This window comes from Hemiscyllium ocellatum, chromosome 15 (genome assembly GCF_020745735.1).
Source record: "Hemiscyllium ocellatum isolate sHemOce1 chromosome 15, sHemOce1.pat.X.cur, whole genome shotgun sequence".
Lineage (NCBI taxonomy): Eukaryota > Metazoa > Chordata > Chondrichthyes > Orectolobiformes > Hemiscylliidae > Hemiscyllium > Hemiscyllium ocellatum.
Window position 1 is genome coordinate 6723277 of NC_083415.1, and position 22319 is coordinate 6745595.

A 22319-nucleotide genomic window follows, 5' to 3' on the forward strand; every position below is an offset into this window, starting at 1 on the left:
TGGTGTGGCCACATTAAAGACTGTTGCATTTCCACAAGGCCAGTATTAAATTACTGAATAAATATCCCCACAAAATCTTACACACGTTGTGGTGCACAGAGAGGATTGGCTGCAGAACCCTGGTTCTGATACTCACAAAGTAAGGCATGATTTCAGATACATTGTCTTTATTAAACAGCTAGTGATACAGTTGGTCTTTGGAAGGAATACACAAGTGTGTGAATATACAGGGGTAAGTTACACCACTATATGCAATTAATACACATTGAAATACTAAATGGTTTACTGCTACATTGAATACACATAGAATGGCTTTCCATATGACTAGTACTTGGAATAACTTATACAGAAACATTACAGAATTATCTATTAGTGTGGTATTACCAGAATTATTAAGAACATGGAATATTCTAACTATATAAGTACCCATTACATAGAATATACAACACATCAATATAACATCACTGCATACCACTTCCCCAGTCAAGCAAGGGCTAAAGATGGTCTTTGATCTTTGTGACTCCAATTCGATATACTGGCTGTTTGTGTGTCCTACATTTTACAAGTTTGAGCAGGGTTAACCCTGATTGTGGTGCTTAAATTGGCTTAATCTCACTCAGAGAGATGGCAAATGATGCTTGTTGTGGGAACTGGAACAATTACACACAGTGGCTGGAGCTGATGTGGGTCTCCGAAATGGGAATGATTTCATTGTCTAGACATCCTTCACATTGAAAAGTTAAAAAAAATGCAGGAAAGAAATAAAGTTGAAATAAATAAAAAGGCCAAAAATGAACAAGGGGAAGCATATTATCTGAACAAAGTTCTGCTTGGTTCTTGCCTCTTCCCATTGACTAAGGGAAATTGCACTTTGACATGTGACACATTGCTCAGTGTGCCCCAGTAATTAGGCAGGAGAGCGTTTTCCCCGATTCCTGGAGCTATTGCAGGAGACTAGGATTCACTGTGGAACTTCAGGACTCTATTCATGATTGAGATCCACACCGGTGATGTTTAACACAAGAGTTGCCTATCAAGGTTCATGCCATCTTCTTCCCAAAATGAAAGCTTCCAGAGAAAGATATCCTTCTATAGAGTGGCTCAGGGATTTCATGAGGCAGAGCTTCCAATAAGTATTGCTCACCAAGTTATGACTCCATTAACAATAGACTGTGAATGGAGCAATGTCTTCAGGCCCACACATCAGAAATCAGGTCCATTCATTGCATGTATACCTGTTTTGGGAGGTCACTGTTCTAATAAGTCAACTCATTTTTAGCTGTCTGTAATATCCAGTATTCAATATGATATTGTACCATTGAACATGCATCTGAGAATGACAATGTGCATTACCTAGGAGACAAAAAGTCATCTTTTGCATCATTTGCACAGTGAGTGTTCTTAGAGGCTTTTGATGTGAATTTTAATGTAATGTATTTAACCCTGAGAGTTACAAGGTTGATTTTATGCTTGATAAGGGCTGTAGCGTGGTTCTTGGCTGACCCCATCATAATACGTTAGCTATGTTGGCATAGTGATGTAATGTTGGTGTAGGAACCCTAGACTATCACCTAAATATGAATTGTGACCTTTTACCCTGTGTGTACTGTACCTGAGGGTGAGTCTGGGGTTTGGAGATGGTGTTATGATTATAAGGTGTGGCATAGTGTTAAATGACAGCAGCCTACTGATTTACAAAGATGAAACCCCACCAGCAGATAATAATAATAATAAATAATCAATAGCTTACACTTGGATTACCATCTCTCGTCCAGTGTGCAATAAAAGCTTGAGCTGTTTGTCTCTACACTTGTCCAAGGCAACGGGTAATCATCCCCAACACTTGTTAAAACAAAGTGAACAGGTCTACAGGCCAGTGCTAGGTTAATAAAATACAGGAATAATGCTTAAGTAGTAATACAGCTGAGGGTCTTTGTACGCTACATGGACGTCTCAATTCTTCCCAGTGTGGATCCTAGTTGCTGACAGTTGAGTTGTTTGAAGAGAGTATCGGTTTATTCATATTAATAACCTCTCTCAGGCCTTTGTAAAAATGTAAGTCTGCTCCAATTGACAGAAAGCCCTGGGAATGACAAAGAACAATTAGTCCCTTTATTAAACTTAATCCGTTTGAAAAAATGTTTAAAAATCAAGAACCCAACTACAGCTTCAGTTGTAATGAAGGAAGAGTGACTCCCTGACTCTCCAGGCCCCAGGGATGTAGCTCTGATCAGAAGGCTCTGCTGGTGCCTCACCTGTCCAAGCTGTCTCCAATGCCACACTGACTGGCCAGGCCTCATGGGTGTCAGGGACTGAGGAGCTAACTGGAGCTGAGTAAGAGAGAAATGCCTTTCCAGCTGTGCCTGTGGATTTTAACCGGGCTGCTCCCAGGGCTTCCCCAAAAACCATCCCTCAATCTGAACCTCCTTCCCAATGCCCAGCCCAATCCCATATCCAACTCCTTAGCCTTCCACAACTTCTCCATATCCACATGCCTTGTCCCCCCACCCTGTACTCCCCACGCCTCTCCTGACCTGGTTTATAAATAGGGTTTTTATTTCCAGATCAGGGATTGATGTTGAATTCTATGGAAGCTCCAGCAATCCATTTGCACACTGGCATGACCTTTAGCACGGCCTTTAATACAGCAGCTACATTATACTAATGTGTATGAAGTACTAGACAGAATGGGGTATTGTATGGTACTGGATACAGAATAATCAACGCATAGTCCAGATCTAAGCTAACAGAATATAGAAAAATGTTGTGAAACTTTGCCAGGGTTGGAGTGTTTGAGCAACAGGGATAGGCTGAATAAGCTGGGTCTATTTTCCCTGGAGTGTCAGAGGCTGAGGGGTGACCTTGTAGAGGGTTAAAAAAATCATGAGGGGCATGTATGGGATGAATGAGGTCTTTTCCTCAGGGTAGGGGTGAGGTTAAGTTTAAGGTGAGAGAAGAAGGATTTAAAAGGGACCTGAGGGACAACGTTTTCACACAGAGGGTGGTGCGTGTATGGAATGAACTGACAGACAAACTGGTGGAGGCTGGTGCAATTATAACATTTAAAAAGCACCTGGATGAGGACATGAATAGAAAGGGTTTGGAGGGATATGGGCCAAATGCTGGCAAATAGGACTAAATTAATTAGTATATCTAGTTGGCATGGACACATTGGACTACAGGGTCTGTTTCCATGTAGTATAGCCCTCTGACTGCTCCAAATGAGACTTCACAAACCCACTGACAGATTCAGCTAAACAATTAGCACACACTAGAGGGTGCAGAATACCCACCATATGGTTTCTCATTGTCTCATTGATCAGGTCAATTCCTTCTGGGAGAGGGATCTGCACTCCTTCCTGAGTCCGTTCTAAACAGAGAGAATAAAAACACAAGTGACTGTCAATTCATGCACTGGAGGCTGAGTTTGCACATTCACTTTCCTCACGTGTCCCTGACTGTTGGGACTAGACACATGTTGTTACACTTTCCAGGGGACTATCAGTGCTAATGGTTTGGGGTTGAATGATGGCTAACAGAGGGGAAATGGAGAATTATCTGAAGAGGAAGATCTGCAGGAAGATGGGGAAATGACAGGGGAATGGGAGCAACTAAATTGCTCTCTCAGAGAGTTGGTAAAGATGTAATGGGCCAAATGACCTGCTGCAGTATTGGAGTAGAAATATAGAAGATAGGAGCAAAAGGAGGCCATTTGGCCCTTCGAACCTGCTCCACTATTCATCACGAGTATGGCCAATCATCTAACTCAATAGCCTAATCCTTTTTCGCCCCATAACCTTTGATTCCATTTGCCCCAATGGCTATTTCTAGCCACTTCTTGAATACATTCAATGTAATGGCATCAACTACTTCCTGTGGTGATGAATTCCATAGACCCACCACTCTTTGGGTGAAGAAATGTCTCCTCATTTCCATCTTAAATGGCCCACCCCAAATCTTCAGACTGTGACCCCTGATTCTGGACATACCCACCATCAGGAACATTCGTCCTGAATCTACCCTGTCTCGTCCTGTTAGAATTTTATAAGTCTCTATGAGATCCCTCCTTCATTTGTCTGAACTCTAGCGAAAATAATCCTAACCCAGTCAATCCTTCCTCATACGTCAGTCTCACCATCCTTGGAATCAGCCTGGTAAACCTTCACTGCATTCCCTTGAGAGCAAGAGCATCCTTCCTCAGAAAGGGAGGCCAAAACTGCACACTGTATTCTATGTGTGGCCTTACCAAGGCCCAATATAACTGCAACAACACATCCCTGCTCCTGTACTCGGAACCTCCCGCAATGAAGACCAACAAAACATTTGCCTTCCTTTACTGCCTGCTGTACTTGCATGCTTACCTTCAGCGACTGGTACACAAGGACACTCAGGTCCCTCTGCCCACTCCCATCTCCCAATTTAAACCCATTCAGGTGGTAATCTGCCTTCTTGTTTTTTTCTTCCAAAGTGAATAACCTTGCATTTATCCAAACTATTCTGCATCTACTATTGATTTGCCCACTCACCCAACCTGTCTAGATCATGCTGAAGGATCTCTACATCCTTGTCACAGTTCACCCTCCCACCCAACTTGGTATCATCTGCAAACTTTGAGATGTTACATTTTGTTCCCTCATCCAAATCATTGATATATATTGTGAATAGGTGCGGTCCTCGCACCAATCCCTGTGGCACCCCACTAGTTACTACCTGCTAATTTGTAAAGGACCCATTAATTCCTACTCTTTGTCTCCTCTCTGTCAGCCATTTTCTATCCACCTCAATGCACTTCCCACAATTCCATGCACTTTAATTTTGCACAATAATCTCTTATGCGTGACTCTGTCAAACAGAGAACATAGAACAATACAGCGCAGTTCAGACTGCCCATCTATCCAACACTATTCCAATTTCACCCATATGTCTATCCAATGTCCATTTAAATGCCTTAACGTTGGCAAATCTACTACTGTTGTGTTCAATGCCCCTATTACTCTCTGAGTAAAGAAACTTCCTCATATATCTGTCCTATATTTATCACCCCTCAATTTAAAGCTATGTCCCCTCATGCTAACCATCACCATCTGAGGAAAAAACTCTCATTGTCCACCCTATCTAACCCTCTGATTATCTTGTATGTCTCAATTAAGTCACCTCTCAATCTTCTTCTCTCCAATGAAAAAACAGCCTCAAGTCCCTCAGCCTTTCCTCATAAGACCTTCCCTCCATTCCAGGCAACATCCTAGTAAATCTCCTCTGAACCCTTTCCAAAGCTTTCACATCCTTCCTATAATACAGTGACCAGAACTGCACGCAATACTCCAAGTGTAGCCACATTAGAGTTTTGTACAGCTGCAGCATGGCCTCAAGGCTCCAAAACTCAGTCCCTCTATCAATAAAAGCTAACACACCATATGCCTTCTTAACAACTCTATCAACCTGGGTAGCAACTTTCAGGGATCTATGTACATGAACACAGAGGTCTCTCTGCTCAGCTACACGGTCAAGAATCTTACCATTAGCCCAGTACTCTGTATTCCTGTTACTCCTTCCAAAGTGAATCACCTCACATGTTTATACATTAAACTCCATTTGCCACCTCTCAGCCCAGCTCTGCAGCTTATCTATGGCCGCCTGTAACCTGCAACATCCTTCTGCACTGTCCACAATTTCACTGACTTTCATGTCATCTGCAAATTCACTAATCCATCCTTCTACGCCATCATCCAGGTCGTTTATAAAAATGACAAACAGCAGTGGACCCAAAGCAGATCCTTGCGGTAACTGAACTGCAGGGTGAACATTTCCCATCAACCACCATCCTCTGTCTTCTTTCAGCTAGCCAATGTATGATCCAAACCGTCAAATCACCCTCAATGCCATGCCTCTGTATTTTGTGCAGTAGCCTATCATGGATAACCTTATCAAATGCCTTACGAAAATCATATACATCATAGCGACCACTTTACTCTCATCCACCTGTTTGGTCACCTTCTCAAAGAACTCAATATAACATTCATAAAACTGTGTTGACTATCCCTAATAAAATTATTCCTTTCTCGATGATTTTAAATCCTTTCTCTTATAATCCTTTCCAACACTTTACCTACAACAGAAGTAAGGCTCACTGGTCTATAATTACCAGGGTTGTCTCTACTCCCTGTCTTGAACAGGGGATCTACATTTGCTATCCTCCAGTCTTCTGGCACTATTCATGTGAAAAATGATGACATAAAGATCAAAGCCAAAGGCTCTGCAATCTCATCCCTAGCTTCCCACAGATTCCTAGGAAAAATCCCATTTTCACACTTTCCAGAATTGCTTACACCTCCTACTTGTGAGCCTCAATTCCTTCTAGTCTAGTAGCCTGTATCTCAGTATTCTCCTCGACAACATTGTCTTTTCCCAGTGTTAATACTGACAAAAAATATTCATTTAGCACTTCCCCATCTCCTCTGACTCCATGTACAACTTCCCATTAATTTCCTGATTGGCTCTGATCTTACTCTAGTCATTCTTTCACTCCTGGTATAGCTATAGAAAGCCTTCGAACCTATCTGCCAACATCTTCTCATGTCCCCTCCTGGCTCTTCTTAGCTCTCTCTATAAATGCTTTCTGAAAGTCTAAACATACCACATTGACTGGCCCCCCCTTGTGAACTCTACGAGTTACACATTCATAGAATTCCAACAGATTTGTCAAATATGATTTCTCCTTCATAAATCCATGATGTCTCTGTCTGAGTCTGCTCCTGCTTTCCAAATGCTCTGCTATAAAATCCTATGATCCTTTGATTCAATCCAAAAAAGTGCTGCAATATTGAATCTTAGTATCCAGTTTGCCTTCAGGGTTAGCCATTGGCAAGACTATTCTGGGCTCAGTGTAAACTTCTTCAGCAACTCCTGGGAGAGGAGTTCTGTGGAGTGGAAAACAAAAGTAGAGGTTCTCTGCTCTCAATACTCTGCTCTGATCTCCTGGAATGTGTGGAGTTTGCATGTTCTCCCCGTGTGTGCATGAGTTTCCTCTGAGTGCTCTGGCTTCCTCCCACAGGCCAAAGATGGGTAGGTTAGGTGGATTGGCCATGCTAAAATTGCCCACAGTGCTCAGGGATGTGCTGGCTAGGTGGATTAGCCATGGGGAATGTAGGGTTACAGGGATTGAGTCGAAGGGGTGAGTCTAGGTGGGATGATCTCCAGAAGGCTGGTGTAAGCTCAACGAGTTGAATGGCCTCTTTCCAGACTGTACGGATTCTATTGTTCGATACTCCATTGAATATGGGCCATGTGTTAAGCAGTGCGCTTCACAATGCCACACTGCAGTGAAGGGAACCTGTTTGTTTATACACCTTCACTGGCTGCCCCAGGTTATACTTGGGATTTTGCACAAGCACAAGGGGCATTTTCCAAGGTTGAAACAGATATCCACTGTCTGTGCAGGTCTACAAACACCACCTAGCCTTGCAGCGCAATCATTGTTCCACCAGCAAGGGTATAACTCACCAACACATTGTTTCAGTTTGAAGGCAATTCCCCAGCAGTTAGCCACACCACTGAAAACTGACACTGTGCTGAGTGTGGTGGGAATATTTAACCATTGTCACACAAGAGTGCAACACTTACCATTGATAATTGGCATGACAGTAAAGTGCACCAGAGCCTTGATTGGAGTTTGGAGAGGAATCAGCTGAAAGAGTAAAAGGATCTGTCAGATCATGTTCTAAATGTGATAAAACATCAAACCAGTCATAGTCTTAATAACGCACTGCTACCACCTGCTGGCCTGTACTATGGAGGGTCTCCATTCACCACAATATCTATAACATTTAAACAGCATGATGCTGGTCAGACACATGATCCAATTCTTGCCCTGAAACTGTCCAGTCTACCCTGGTTCTGTCACTGTCCAGTCTACCCCAGTTCTGTCACTGACCAGTCTGTTCTTGTTCTGCCACTGTCCAGTCTACCTCAGTCTGTCACTGTCCAGTCATAGAGTCATAGAGATGTACAGCATGGAAATAGACCCTTTGGTCCAACTCATCTATGCCGACCAGATATCCCAACCCAATCTAGTCCCACCTGCCAATACCCAGCCTATATCCATCCAAACCCTTCCTATTCATATACCCATCCAGATGCCTCTGAAATGTTGCAATTGTACCAATCTCCACCACATCCTCTGGCAGCTCATTCCATACTCGTTCCACCCTCTCCGTGAAAAAGTTACCCCTTAGGTCTCTTTTATATCTTTCCCCTCTCACCCTAAACCTATGCCCTCTAGTCTGGACTACCCCTCCCCCCCCGGAAAAGACTTTGCCTATTTACCCTATCCATGCCCCTCATAATTTTGTAAGCCTCTATAAGGTCACCCCTCAGCCTCCGACACTCCAGGGAAAGCAGCCCCAGCCTGTTCAGCCTCTCCCTGTAGCTCAGATGCTCCAAGCCTGGCAATATCTTTGTAAATCTTTTCTGAACCCTTTCAAGTTTCACAACATCCTTCCGATAGGAAGGAGACCAGAATTGCATGCAATATTCCAACAGTGGCCTAACCAATGTCCTGTACAGCCACAACATGATCTCCCAACTCCTGTACTCAATATTCTGACCATAAAGGAAAGCATACCAAACGCCTTTTTACTATCATATCTACCTGCAACTCCACTTTCAAGGAGCTATGAACCTGCACTCCAAGGTCTCTTTGTTCAGCAACACTCCCTAGGACCTGACCATTAAGTGTATAAGTCCTGCTAAGATTTGCTTTCCCAAAATGCAGCACCTCACATTTATCTGAATTAAACTCCATCTGCCACTTATCAGCACATTGGCCCATCTGGTCCAGATCCTCTTGTAATCTGAGGTAACCCTCTTCACTGTCCACTACACCTCCAATTTTGGTGTCATCTGCAAACTTACTAATTGTACATCTCATGCTCGCATCCAAATCATTTATGTAAATGACAAAAAGTAGAGGACCCAGCACTGATCCCTGTGGCACTCCACTAACCCAGTTCTGTCACTATCCAGTCTATTCTTGTCCTGTCACTGTCAAGTTTAACCCTTTCCTGTCACTGTCCAGTTTACCCCAGTTCTGTCACTGTCCAGTTTAATCCTTTTCTGTCACTGACAAGTCTACCCCAGTCTGTCACTGTCCAGTCTATTCTTGTCCTGTCACTGTCCAGTCTATCCCAGTTCTGTCACTGGCTAGTCTACCCCAGTTTGTCACTGTCCAGCCTTCCCCAGTTCTGTCACTGTCCAGTCTACCCCAGTCTGTCACTGTCCAGTTTAACCCTTTCCTGTCACTGTGCAGTCTACCCTAGTTCTGTCACTATCCAGTCTAACCCTATCCTGTCACTGTCCAGTCTACCTCAGTCTGTCACTGTCCAGTGTATTCTAGTCCTGTCATTATCCAGTCTAACCCTATCCTGTCACTGACCAGTCTATTCTTGTCCTGTCACTGTCCAGTTTAACCCTATGCTGTCACTGTCCAGTTTAACCCTATGCTGTCACTGTCCAGTCTACCCCAGTCTGTCACTGTCCAGTCCATGGCCTGGTTTTGATTTGACTGTATATGAATGCTAGACTTTGAGAAACAGTGATTGGTTCTGCCAATCTCCTATTTGTCACTCGCTGAGTTCCAGTCCCTGCTGACAGACTGCTGAGCTGTTCCCAGAGAAACCAATTCTGCATTAGACATCAGCTTGCTTTGTCTGCCTCAGCCGAGATTGGAAAGCTTCAATGTCCAAGTGTCAGCTCCCTATTGACAACTTGGAGCTAGGTTAGAGGGAAGGAAATTTATCACATGATGTTCAAGGGTTGTGGGAGAACCCATCATCCTCAATGAGTGATACAAACAACGGCTGAGAATGGAAGGGAGTCTGAGAGGAAATGGGCACTTTGCTAAGATTAACAGTGCACCAATCCTGCTGTATCCTAGTGTCTGATCATTTGCATGGTTAAGGTTTTCTTGAATGAACGCAAAAGAATCTATACCATTAAAACCATAAGAGCAAAGGGCAGAAGTAGGCCATTCAACCCATTGAGTCTCTTCTGCCATTCAGTCAGATCATGGCCGATCTGACAATCCTCAACTCCACTTTCCTACCCTTTCTCCATAACCCTTGATTCCATTAATGATTAAAAATCTGTCTCTCAGCCTTGGATATACTTACCGACCCAGCCTCAACTGTCCTCTGTGGTAATGAATTCCACAACTCACTATCCCATGACAAAAGAAATTCCTCCTATCTCTTTTGAAATATGTGATCCCTTATTCTGAAATTGTGCCCTCTGGCCCCAGACTTCCCCACAAAAGGGAGACAATTTTTCTGCATCTACCCTATCAAGCTCTTTACAAATCTTCCACGTTTCAATAAGGTCTCTTCTCATTCTTCAAGTACAGGCCTAACCAACTCAACTTTTCCTCGGAAAATAGTTTATCCATACCTGGAATCAGCCTAGTGAACCTTCCCTGGACTGATACCACTGCCAATGTCTTGGATAAGGGGACCAGCATTCCAGCTGTGGTCTAACTAGTGCCTGTATAGTTTTCACAGAACCTCCCTACTTTAAATTCCATTCCCTTCCAAACAAAGGCCAACATTCTATTTTCCTTCCTGATTACTTACTAAACTTGAATGCTCGTTTTCTTTTTGCATTCCCCCTATTTTTATTTCATCAGGAAACTTAGCTATACAGTAATATAGACAAGGACCATGCTTGGTCCTTGTGGGCAGAACGGTGGCACAGTGGTTAGCACTGCTGCCTCACAGCGCCAGAGACCCGGGTTCAATTCCCAACTCAGGCGACTGACTATGTGGAGTTTGCACATTCTCCCCGTGTCTGCGTGAGTTTCCTCCGGGTGCTCCCACAGTCCAAAGATGTGCAGGTCATGCTAAATTGCCCGAAGTGTTAGGTAAATGGGTAAACGTAGGGGAATGAGTGGGTTGCGCTTCGGCGGGTCGGTGCGGACTTGTTGGGCCGAAAAGCCTGTTTCCACACTGTAAGTAATCTAATCTAAACAGAAGAACACAGCAAGCAAGGAAGCATCTGGAGGTGAAGAAGTTGATGTTTAGGGTGTCACCCTTTTTCAGGACTGGGGGTTGGTGTAAGGGGAGCTGAAGATAAAGGGGGTGGTGGGGGCAGGGTGGTGAAGTGGGGATAGGTGAAGACAGGTAGAGGGTACAACTTGGTTGGTCAATGGGAGGAATGAATCTGGTTGGTGGCAGGGAGCAGTGGAAGGTGGGGGGAGGGGGGAGGGAAGGGAGTCGGGGGATGGGAATGGAGTTTTGAAATTGGGTAACTCAATATTGAGACCTCTGGGCTGTAGGCTGCCCAGACAGAAGGTGAGGTGTTGCTCCCCCAAATTGCGGTTTGTTTCTTTGTGGCAATGGAGGAGGCCAAGGATGGTCATATCGGAAAGGGAGTAGGTAGGGGAATTAAAATGGGTGGTGGCAGAAGCTTTGTCAGCTTTGACAAAGGATAATGTTAGACTCAAAACATCAGCTCTTTTCTCTCCTTACAGATGCTGCCAGACCTGCTGAGATTTTCCAGATTTTTCTCTTTTGGTTTAAAATGGGTGGTGACTGGGAGGTCCGGTCAGCCCCTGCGGGCCCGATTGAGATGCTCGGTGAAACGTTCCTTTAGCTTACATTTGGTCTCCCTGAGATAATATGTTCACCTTCCTCATCCATATCGTTAAGATATATTATAAATATGTGGCTGCAGTGCTGATCCCTGTGGCACGCCACTAGTTACAATGTGATAACAGTGAGTTCATGAGACGGTTTCTCAGATTATGATTTCCATTGATTTTGATTGCTCAGGAGGAGGTGGTGGTCCCATAGACTCAATAAAGGTTTCTTTTCATGTTTACTTACTGCCAGTGACTCCAGAGTGGACTTTGATGAATACATTCTGAATCTGTAGAGAATGAAAATCAAAAATTAAAAAGCACTTATTTAAATTAATCTTCCTGCAGTAGGAAGGAGCAGCTCAGAGTTCTGACTTCTAGTGTCTAACTTCACCGTTCCTTAGAGTTTTGCTTCATAAGTGATTGAGTTTCAATCCTGTTGATCCCTGAGATAATCAATGAATAAAGAGTAATTCCTACACACACCCAATGTACATAACCAAACCATATTTAAACAAAAACAGAAATTGCTGAAAAAACTCAGCAGGTCTAGTTACCTATGTGGAGAAAAATCAAGAGTTAACATTTTGGCTCCAATAACCCTTCCTCAGAACTGAAAGTAAAAAATGAGGTCTGCAGATGCTGGAGATCACAGCTGAAAATGTGTTGCTGGTTAAAGCACAGCAGGTTAGGCAGCATCTCAGGAATAGGGAATTCGACGTTTCGAGCATAAGCCCTTCATCAACTAGGAAAGGGTTATTGTTTATGCAGATGATAGCGGGGTGCGGGTGGGTGGAGAGGTGAAGGAGTAAGAAGTTGCCACTTCAACACCCCACCCTGTTCCCTAACTAATATCTCTGTCCCAGGCTTGCTGCAGTGCTCCAGTGAAACTCAGTGCAAGCTGGAAGAACATCATTTTCCGCTTGGGAACTCTACAGCCCTCTGGTCTCAATATCGAGTTCAACAATTTTAGAGCTTGAGGCACCTTCTCCCATGTCCTTACCCCAAACCCCCCACTCCAGGCCTTGTTATCACATGCTGAAAATGTGTTGCTGGAAAAGCGCTTTTCCACCAACATATTTTTAGCTCTGATCTCGAGCATCTGCAGTCCTCACTTTCTCCTTGTTATCACATGGTCTGCTATTACACACAACGCATTGTATGTATTAATAGCTCTATAAGCAGCTATTCATTCTCCTAGGCTGATCATTATCCACTCCTTTGTCTGTCCAACTGTTTTGCTCTCTCTTTTGGCTCTATGCCCACCTATCGCTTACTCCTTAATCCTTACCACCACCCCCCCACCCCCCCCCCCCCCCCCACACACACACACACACACACACACACACACACATCCACTCCCCCCCCCACACACACACACCCACCCCCCCCCACACACACACACACACACACCCCACACACACACACACCCACCCCACACACACACACACACCCACCCCCCCCACACACACACACACCCACACACACACACCCACACACACACACACCCACACCGCCCCCCACACACACACACACACCCCACACATCCCCCCCCCCCCCCACACACACACACACACACACACCCCACACACACACACCCACACACACACACAATCTTCTGCAAAGAAACCAAGCTGTTTCTAGCTACCATCAGTTCTGAGGAAGGGTCACTGAACCTGAAACATTAACTCCGATTTCTCTCCACAGATGTTGCCAGACCAGTTGAGCTTCTCCACTACTATTTAAGCATCTCTTCACCACCTCCGAAGGAAAGTGCCCCATGAGGATTCTAAGTGAAAGAAGTTTGATTTAAAAAGGATCCTCAGTTTAGGCCCGGGTTGGGGTGGGTCAATAGCCCAAATCAGGCAGAGATCTGGAAAACTGACATCTTCCTGCAGTCTTTAGCTTTCATATTCGCGGACAACTCTTCACCCAAATTACACATCACCATAAAACCTCTTGATTATGGCCTTTATAAATGATTGCTATAAACCAGGGACCCAGTATTGAATTCTGCATGACCCCACTTGAAACAACCTTTCAATCACAAGAAACACTCACTGACTAATACCCTTTACTTACTGTTACTGAGACAATCTTGGATCTAACTTGCTGTTTTCCCTGGGATTCCATGGAATCTCACTTTTCTGACCAGCCTTTAATTTGGAACCTAGTCAAAATCCTTAAATGGAGATGTAATGCAGAACTCTGAGATACGGATAAATTTGGGTAATCCTGCTAAATAAATCAGAAAACGTTACAGTGCAACTAGAGCTAAGGCTTTGAAATAGTTTTGTTATAGCAAGAGGAATTAGGAATATAAAGAGACATTTTCCTTCAGTTCTACAGGGCATTGGTGAGACCACATCTGAGGTATTGTGCAGTTTTGTTCACCTTAATTAAAGAGGAATACAAATGTATTAGAGACAGTTCAGAGAAAGTTTCCTCAACTGATTACTGGGAAGGTGAGGTAGGAATTATCCTACAGTCAAATGTTGGATAGGCTTAGATGAGAAGGGATTTTTCTCTCAGGTCGTGGAAGGTTTGGAACTCTCTTCCTCAGAGAGCGGCAGAGGCAGGATCATTGAATATTTTTATAGGAGAGGTGGTTACATTCTCCACAGTGTGTCTGAATCAATACTCACAATTCCCTTCATGTTCCTGAGGCTGCTCGGACATATGACTCTGCTAAAGGGATTATATCATTGCTATTGTTGTTGATTCACCTCAATGAAAACACAACATTTTGACATTTGGTTTTACAATCTCATTAAAAACACAAAGAAATAGGTATTGGTTATTCTCTTCGCAACCCATCCACCACTTTCAAACTCTACACTTCCACCACGAACGCTCATTAGGAGCACTGCATGCTATCTATAAGATGCACTCCAGAAATTCACTAAGTTGCCTTAGACAGCACTTGCAAACCCATCCACCACTTCCATCTTGAAGGACCAGGGCTGCAGATACATGGGAACACCACACCCTGCATGTTCCCCTCCAAGCCACTCACCATTGTGACTTGGAAATATATCACCGTTCCTTCACTGTTTCTGGGTCAAAATCCTGGAATTCCCTCCCTACAGGCATGTGGGTCAACCCACAACAGATGGACTGCAGTGGTTCAAGAAGGCAGCTCACCACCGCCTTCTCAAAGGGCAGCTAGGGTCAAGCAATAAATGCTGGCCCAGCCTGTAATTCCCACATTTCTTGACTGAATAAATAAACTATCCATAACTAAAGAGGTATAGGCAGTGCACACCCGAACACACAATGGCAGTGAATTCTCTGCAGCCAGTCCTCATCCTGGCACCTGATGCTTCTCAGCAGAAAGCTAACTCCAAACTGCTTCTCTCTCACCAGCAGGACGCCCCAGGAAAGAGTGTTTTACTCTGTATCCTGTCCTCACTTGGCTTCATAGTTCATGCTGCCTCACAGCGCCAGGGTCCCGGGTTCAATTCCAACCTCGGGCGACTGTCTGTGTGGAGTTTGCGCATTCTCTCCGTCTCTGTGTGGTTTTCCTCAGTTGCTCCCGTTTCCTCCCACAGTCCAAACATGTGTAGGTCAGGTGGATTAGCCATGGGAAATGTGGGGTTACAGGGATAGGGTGTGGGCAGTGGTCTGGGTGAGATGCACTTTGGAGGGTTGGTATGGACCTGATGGGCTGAATGGCCTGCTTTGACACTGTAAGAATTCTATGATTATGTCCCATTCCTGGGTTTCAACCTGCCTTGTTTTGAAAGGAACCTTCCACTAGCTGTCTGCAATACTGTATGTTTCAGGCACCAGGACCCGTGTAACATGGGAGTGTGGAAATTATGGGAGTGCATCTGGTTAATTCATGCCCCGGTCAAAGTGAGTTTCAAATTATTGTTGTGACTGTCAAAGCAGCAGGGCCCAAAATAACTGGATGTTTGCATCTCTTTCTCCGTTACTCATTGTGCTGGTGACTGCTCTAGCCTGATCCCTGCAGTTTCATTCCAGGGAGTGTTACACCCAGTTCCTGTTTGACTCTTTTGAGTTCACCTGCCAGATTAGCTGGAAATTGGAGAGCTATTACCACTTTTTGAATGGACAATAGACTCTGCAGACTGGAGCCCAAATTCAAACCAGCCCCATACAGAGGGAACTGAAAATGTGTTGCTGGAAAAGCGCAGCAGGTCAGGCAGCATCCAAGGAACAGGAGATTCGACGTTTCGGGCATGAGCCCTTCTTCAGGAATGCCTGAAATGTCGATTCTCCTGTTCCTTGGATGCTGCCTGACCTGCTGTACTTTTCCAGCAACACATATTCAGCTCTAATCTCCAGCATCTGCAGTCCTCACTTTCTCGATACAGAGGGAACAATTGGACATGCAGATATACAGCCTGGGATCTACACTCTCTCACTTGCAAGGGCCAATGATTCTACCTTTTGAGGTCCAATTTCATTCCAAGTTTTTTGCCCTTCAGAGTCACCTTGGCATTCAGTGTTGATTCCTGCAACAAAAAATCCAAATATCAGCAACTCTCCCAAACGTATGTCGTTCAAAGTGTGAGAAGTTCCAAAGTTTTGTGAAGAAAACAAAATTATAGTGTGGTTTCTATAATATTCAAAGTACTTTTGTTTGATTTGATTTATTATTGTCACATGTATCGAGGTACAGTGCAAAGTTTCGTTTTGTGTGCAGTACAGGCTGATCATGCCATACAAAGTGTATTAGAATAATAAAACAGACCAGAAATTGTAGCATGATGTTATAGTGATTCTCAAATTCTCCTCTCCCTTTGTTGTCACGCTCACTGTGCCATTTGCCTTAGCTCTTCCTACCTTGCCCATCAGGTGGAGGAGGGGTGTGTGTACACTGCTTGCTCAGTCAATGAATTTATAATGTTATCTCTTCACCCATTAAATCCCATTGAAATTGGATCACAAAGCCTGTGTTTTCAACCACTTTTTAATGGCATGATGTGTATGTGCTGTGAATGCATCCCTGGCAATTACATCCACAGAAAATGGAGCCTCTGTAAAAAGCTATTCACTGCATCTAACCTTCTTTAATACCTATAAAAACCCACACATTGCAATTCACATTGCAATCCAGTTTAAAGAGTCGATAACCATTTGAAGCTATCAGAGTCAAAACGTGAGGCTCTGGAAAAGCACAGAGGGTCAGGCATCATCAGAGGAGCAGGAGAATTGACATTGCAGGTCCTGAAATGTTGTCTCTCCTGCATCTCAGATGCTGCCTGACCTGCTGTGCTTTTCCAGCGCCATACATTTTGACTCTGATCTCCAGCATCTGTAGTCCTCACTTTCTCCCATTTGGAGCTATCAATCAACTGAGATAATGGAAGGTTATGAAATCAGTTGGCTAGCACTAATTCTATATTGGTAGCACTCTGTCATGTCAACAGACAGTGTGAAACAACAAATCGATTTTACTGCAGGTACTTTGTACAAATCTTTAAAAGGCAAGAATTTTAAATACCTCAGCAGCTTGGCGGCTTCCTTTGATAGTTCCTTTTGATGACAGATCTCTTCCCAGTTTGAATGAGTTTGACAGTTCCAGTGGTGCAGTTTTTTATGCATATTCACATCTGATTTTAGGAATCCCATTGGATACCTGGCTGTTCTTGAACAGAAACTGAACTTCCCCAAAGGTGTCCTGGGACAATATTCGAAAATGTACTTTACCTTTCCAAAGGCTGCTTCACAGTCTCTCATTGTTGGTGCAAAGTACAAGAATCATATATTCAACAGCTCACTAGGTAAAATCAGATTAGTTTGAGGCAGCTGTACATTAACATGTGCAGCTACACCTATGAATCACTGACGTACACAGCCGGTCCGACCTCCTAGTGAAAATGCTACATGCCATATTAATGGGCAACATTTCCAGATTCAGATTCCGGAGCCATTTCGTAATGGCAGTGTGACTCTCTGTTTTGCTGAAATGCAGATCTAGGTCTGTTGGAACACACAGAGCTGACAGGAGACTGTGGTGACTCACAGAGGCTGAGCCACTGTTGGGAGGTCGAGAAACTCTCGGGAGAATGTGAAGTTTGTGTTCGTGTTTAGTCAAAAAATTCTTTGTAAGATGCTTTTAGGGAGGTAATGGCATAGTGATAATGGCTAGTAATCCAAAGGGAGGTGTTGCCATTGTGGTAATGTTTAGGGATTCACAAGCCCATGTTAACATTCTGGAGACATGGGAATCAATTTCCACCACGGCAGATGATAAAATCAATATTCAATAAAAATCTAAAATTAAGTTAGCCTAACGTCAACCGTAATAATCAATCATTTTGACAAAATTAATTTGGTTTATGATGTCCTTTAGGGAATAAATCTGCCATGTTTACCTGGTCTAGCCTACATGTGACACCAGACCCAGCAATTTGATTGGCTGTTAATTGCCCTCTGGGCAATTAGGGATGGACAATAAATGCTGGCCTAGCATTCCGTGAATACATTTTTAAAAAGTGCTGTATATTCACTTACCTTGTTACACCTTCCATAGTACAATACCTTACACTGGATTTTGACCCAGAGACAGTGAAGGAACTTATTGCCAAGTCAGGGTGGTGAGTGGCTTGGAGGGGAACTACTCCTGAGTGTGGTGTCAGTGATGGATGTGGTGCCAATCAAGTAGGCTGCTTTGTCCTGGAAATGTGTGAAATTCCTTGTGTGATGTTGGAGCTGCACTCATTCAGGCAAGTATTCCATCACACTCCTGACTTGTGCCTTGTATATGATGGGGAGTCAGGAGATGAGTCACTCAATGCGGGCTTCCTAGCCTCTGACCTGCTCTTGTAGCCACTGTGTTTCTATGGCGTTTCTGGTCAATGGTAACCCCCAGGATGTTGATAGTGGGTGTTTCAGTGATGGTAGCACCACTGAATATCAAGGGGTGATGGTTAGATTGTCTCTGGTTGGAGATAGTCATTTATGTGGTGTGAATGTTACTTCCCATTTGTCAGCCCAAACCTGGATATTGTCCAGATCATGCAGCATTTGGGTACACGGGGCTTGAATGGTGCTGAACATTGTGAAATCTTTGGTGAACATCCTCACTTCTGCCCTTATGATGAAGAGAAGGTAATGGATGAAGTAGTTGGAGATGGTTGGGCCTAGGACACTACCCTGAGGAACGCCTGCAGACATGTCCTGGAGGTAGTTGTTTTCTTTGTAAATGTAGAGGCAGAAGGGAGATTTCATTTTGGTAAAGAAAATTGTGAATGGCTGTAATAGGCCTCACCAGCTGTGAGTTTCATCCACCGTTATATGAAAATTTCATGCAGTATCTCTGTCAGGTCACACTACAGAATGGGGCTCTGTCAGCAACAATTAGGACTCCCTGCATAAGGTGAGAATCAGAGTGCTTACCATGACTATGCTGGAGAGCATGACCGGTTTCGAGTTTGGTGGAAGGAGAATGACATTCATGAGGGCATTAACACTGACAGTGATCCCTGACGGTTTGATGGTGCAGTGAGGAGCTGATGTTACTTCCAAGTCCAAGAGAAGAGGTGCTTCCTTAGCTGATGATGTTGGGGCCTTGGTGGCAGCAATGGGAGAAAAGGACACAGTTAAAACATCCAAAGACATTGCATGTGTTATAAATTCAGTCTGATTTCCTATCAATTTTGATTGCCTCTGTCTTAACATGTCTACAGCTGAAAGCCTCTTTCATACCTTTGATATTGGATTATTCCAACCATATTCTAGACATTCTCTATAAACTACAGCTCATCCAATACTTCCAGCCACTCCCCACTTAAACATCACCCCTCTGCTCACTGATTGATATTAGTTTGAAAATTCTTACCTCGGTTTTGAAAAGAACGTGGAGTTAATACACAAGGAGCCAATCGTGTATGTGCCTGTTTTCTCCACATTAGTCCCATCAATCCTATTCTCCCACTCCAACTCCATAATCCCTGCAACTTTATCCCCCTCATAATTCCATTTTGAAATTGTCTCTACAGCTAGGATCAGATTGAGCTACACCCCACAAACTAAGTAACAGGGAGGGAATCACAGGCTTCCAGTTATTCTTGTCAACATTGGGATGATGAGTACATTTTGTTTTCATTTCAGATTATCAACATAATGCTCCTTTTATATCAGTGGGACAGTCACAGTCTTCCTTACTGGAGTTGGTCTCCTCTAATGAAGTATTTTACACCAGATTGTATCATGCACTTTTCAAAACCTGATGTTGTTATGATCACTGATCCCCAAATGCTCTGTTGCTGAAACATATTCATTCCACCAACTTTGTTCCCCCAGAATTCAATGCTGCTTCTTTTCTCATTGAGCTGGGAACAAACTGATCTAGAAAGTTCTTTTGTATACATCAGGAATTCCTCCCACTTTTTGCCCTGCTTCACCATGACCATGCTAGCCTATATCAGGACAGTTGAAACCCAACCCCATCATTACCACTCTGTTGAATTGAACCATTTCTGCAGCTTCTCTCCAATATCTCCTTCCTATTAAATGGAGGCCAAGAGGGTTGTTTTCATTCACTCATGGGATGTGGGAATCACTGGCTAAGCTAGTACTTAGTATTCATTCAGCAATGATGTGGAGGAGCCAGTGTTGGACTGGGGCAGTCAGGGTTAAAAATCACACAACACCAGGTTATAGTCCGACAGGTTTATTTGGAAGCACTAGTTTTCAAAGCGCTGCTCCTTTATCAGGTGGTTGTGGAGCAGGATCATAAGACACAGGATCCTACTCCACAGCTACCTGGGGAAGGAACAGGGGTCCGAACACTAGTGCTTCCAAATCAACCTGTTGGACTATAGCTTGGTGTTGTGTGATTTTTAACTTCATTCCGCAATGTAATAGTTTCTCTATTGCTCCTTGACTCAAACCAAAAAGATTCAGTCATTGACCATTCAGGTACATTATCCACTTTATAATGCTTTGACCAATACTACCACTCCCCTCTCTGTTTCCTTCCTTCCTGAATACATTGTAGCCAGGAACATTAAATAGTCATTCTTACCCTATTTGGGCCACGTGTCCGAAATGACTCCATGAAAGCCAGTATCCCATCGCTGAGTAACTCTTTATTTCCATGTACATAGTCCATAACACTGACCCAGCTAGCTCAGAGCCAGCTCTCAGAGTGAACAGAAGCTCTGACACTCCTGTTTATACCCATCAGCCAGGGCTCCCTGACTGGTCCAGGTTAATAGCCTCAATCAGGAAACTTGTATTCTAGGAGGTCCACCTGGCTGACCTCATTTCAATCACTACCATCTCCAATGGTCTCACTAAACCATAGTCCCATGTTACAAGTAGTGCCTACAATTCACCAAATTGACTTCCTACTCTTTATATTTTTACACACTCACTCCGAATGGACCACAGGCTGCTTCACATTTTCCTTGCTGACTTCTCCTCATTCTACATTACCCTTTATACCAACACTATTTATCTCTCTCAGTCCTGTGGACACCCTTATTTTCCACCATGATGCTTCATGTTGGCTTCCCGAGCTCCCCCTATCAAATTGGTTTGAACCCTTTCCCAAGCACTGGTTCACATCTCTTTGAGGTCATTGGTTCTAGCTCTGTTCAGATGTAACCTACCTTATTGTCCAGATCCCTCCCATCTGTTATTGTTTAGTAGGGTCTCATGGGGATACTTGAGATGAAATGAGACTAGGGAACATGCAATATTTATTATTTGATTACGGGATCATTGAGTGAGCCCTTGACTGGATGTATATGGAGACTAATAATTGGTGATACGGGAGCTTATGTTATGTGAACCAGAATCAAAGCTATGACTAAACAAACATGACTGAACTCAAACTAGCACTTTAACATTTGATGTTTAACACCACCCCAGTACCAGCACCAATGTCCTAGGAATAGGAGGGACCTTCCAACTGCACCATTCCTTTACCCTTTTACAAATGCAAGGTAGCCTGCTGTTCTCAAACAGAGCTCCTAAAACACCATCTGTAAGTTCTTAACTTTTCATTGCTTCCAACATGGCACCAAACAGCAGTGATGAAAGAGTGAGCTGAGAGAGGTCAAGGTCAAAGGGTGAGACCAAAAAACAGGGGTGAATGGGTGAGATTGAAAGGGTAGGTCAAAGCAGAGGGCCCGAAAGGAGAAGTGGAAGTGTGAGATGAAAGGTGCGACCCACTGCTGTACAAAGCTGGTCAGGATGATCTCAAATCCTCTCCCTCAGTAGCACCAGCTCTGATATAATCATAGGTACCTCTCTCAGCTAGTTCTAATCAGGGCATGTTGTAGGATCATGTCTGAATTATTGATACAAGTTAGTCAATGCCCTTGTCAATGAACATCAACAATCTTTACTAACGGTAACTAGCAACAAGATTCAGTGAGAACCAACTTAATCAGGTCCCAGATTCATGTGATGTGACTGTGACAGATAGAGTTCTTCTGCATATGCTCAGAATTCAGGAGCTATTATTAAGGGATTCTTTACTCCACATCTCCTCTGCACCCCCACTCCATCAAGGTTCACTCTTCACCTCATGAACTGTTCACAGCTTCTGTTCAATTTCTACAAACACCTGCACCCTCTTTGTTGGCTTGATCCAGTTAAGACAGAAGTATCTGTTTTGTCCCGATATTGCTCATTACTGGCCGTTCACAGTGGTTGAACTAACTCTTGGTGTGCTGCTTCCAAGGTTTGATGGCCCCCTCTGACTATA

General features: G+C 43.9%; 1 protein-coding gene across 3 annotated transcripts in view; it reads right to left on the reverse strand.

Moving 5' to 3' along the window:
• Positions 1-201: 201 nt before the first annotated feature.
• pltp (phospholipid transfer protein) overlaps positions 202-22319 on the reverse strand; it is a 102012-nt gene continuing 79894 nt past the window's right edge. For all 3 annotated transcript variants that reach the window (XM_060836255.1, XM_060836256.1, XM_060836257.1), the window contains 6 exons: positions 18998-19168; positions 16040-16107; positions 11874-11916; positions 7621-7684; positions 3294-3370; positions 202-2083 (listed from right to left, as the gene is read on the reverse strand). In XM_060836255.1, coding sequence (XP_060692238.1) covers positions 1976-2083; positions 3294-3370; positions 7621-7684; positions 11874-11916; positions 16040-16107; positions 18998-19168 — 531 coding nt within the window. In that variant the 3' untranslated portion in view covers positions 202-1975. The remainder of the gene's footprint in view (positions 2084-3293; positions 3371-7620; positions 7685-11873; positions 11917-16039; positions 16108-18997; positions 19169-22319) is intronic.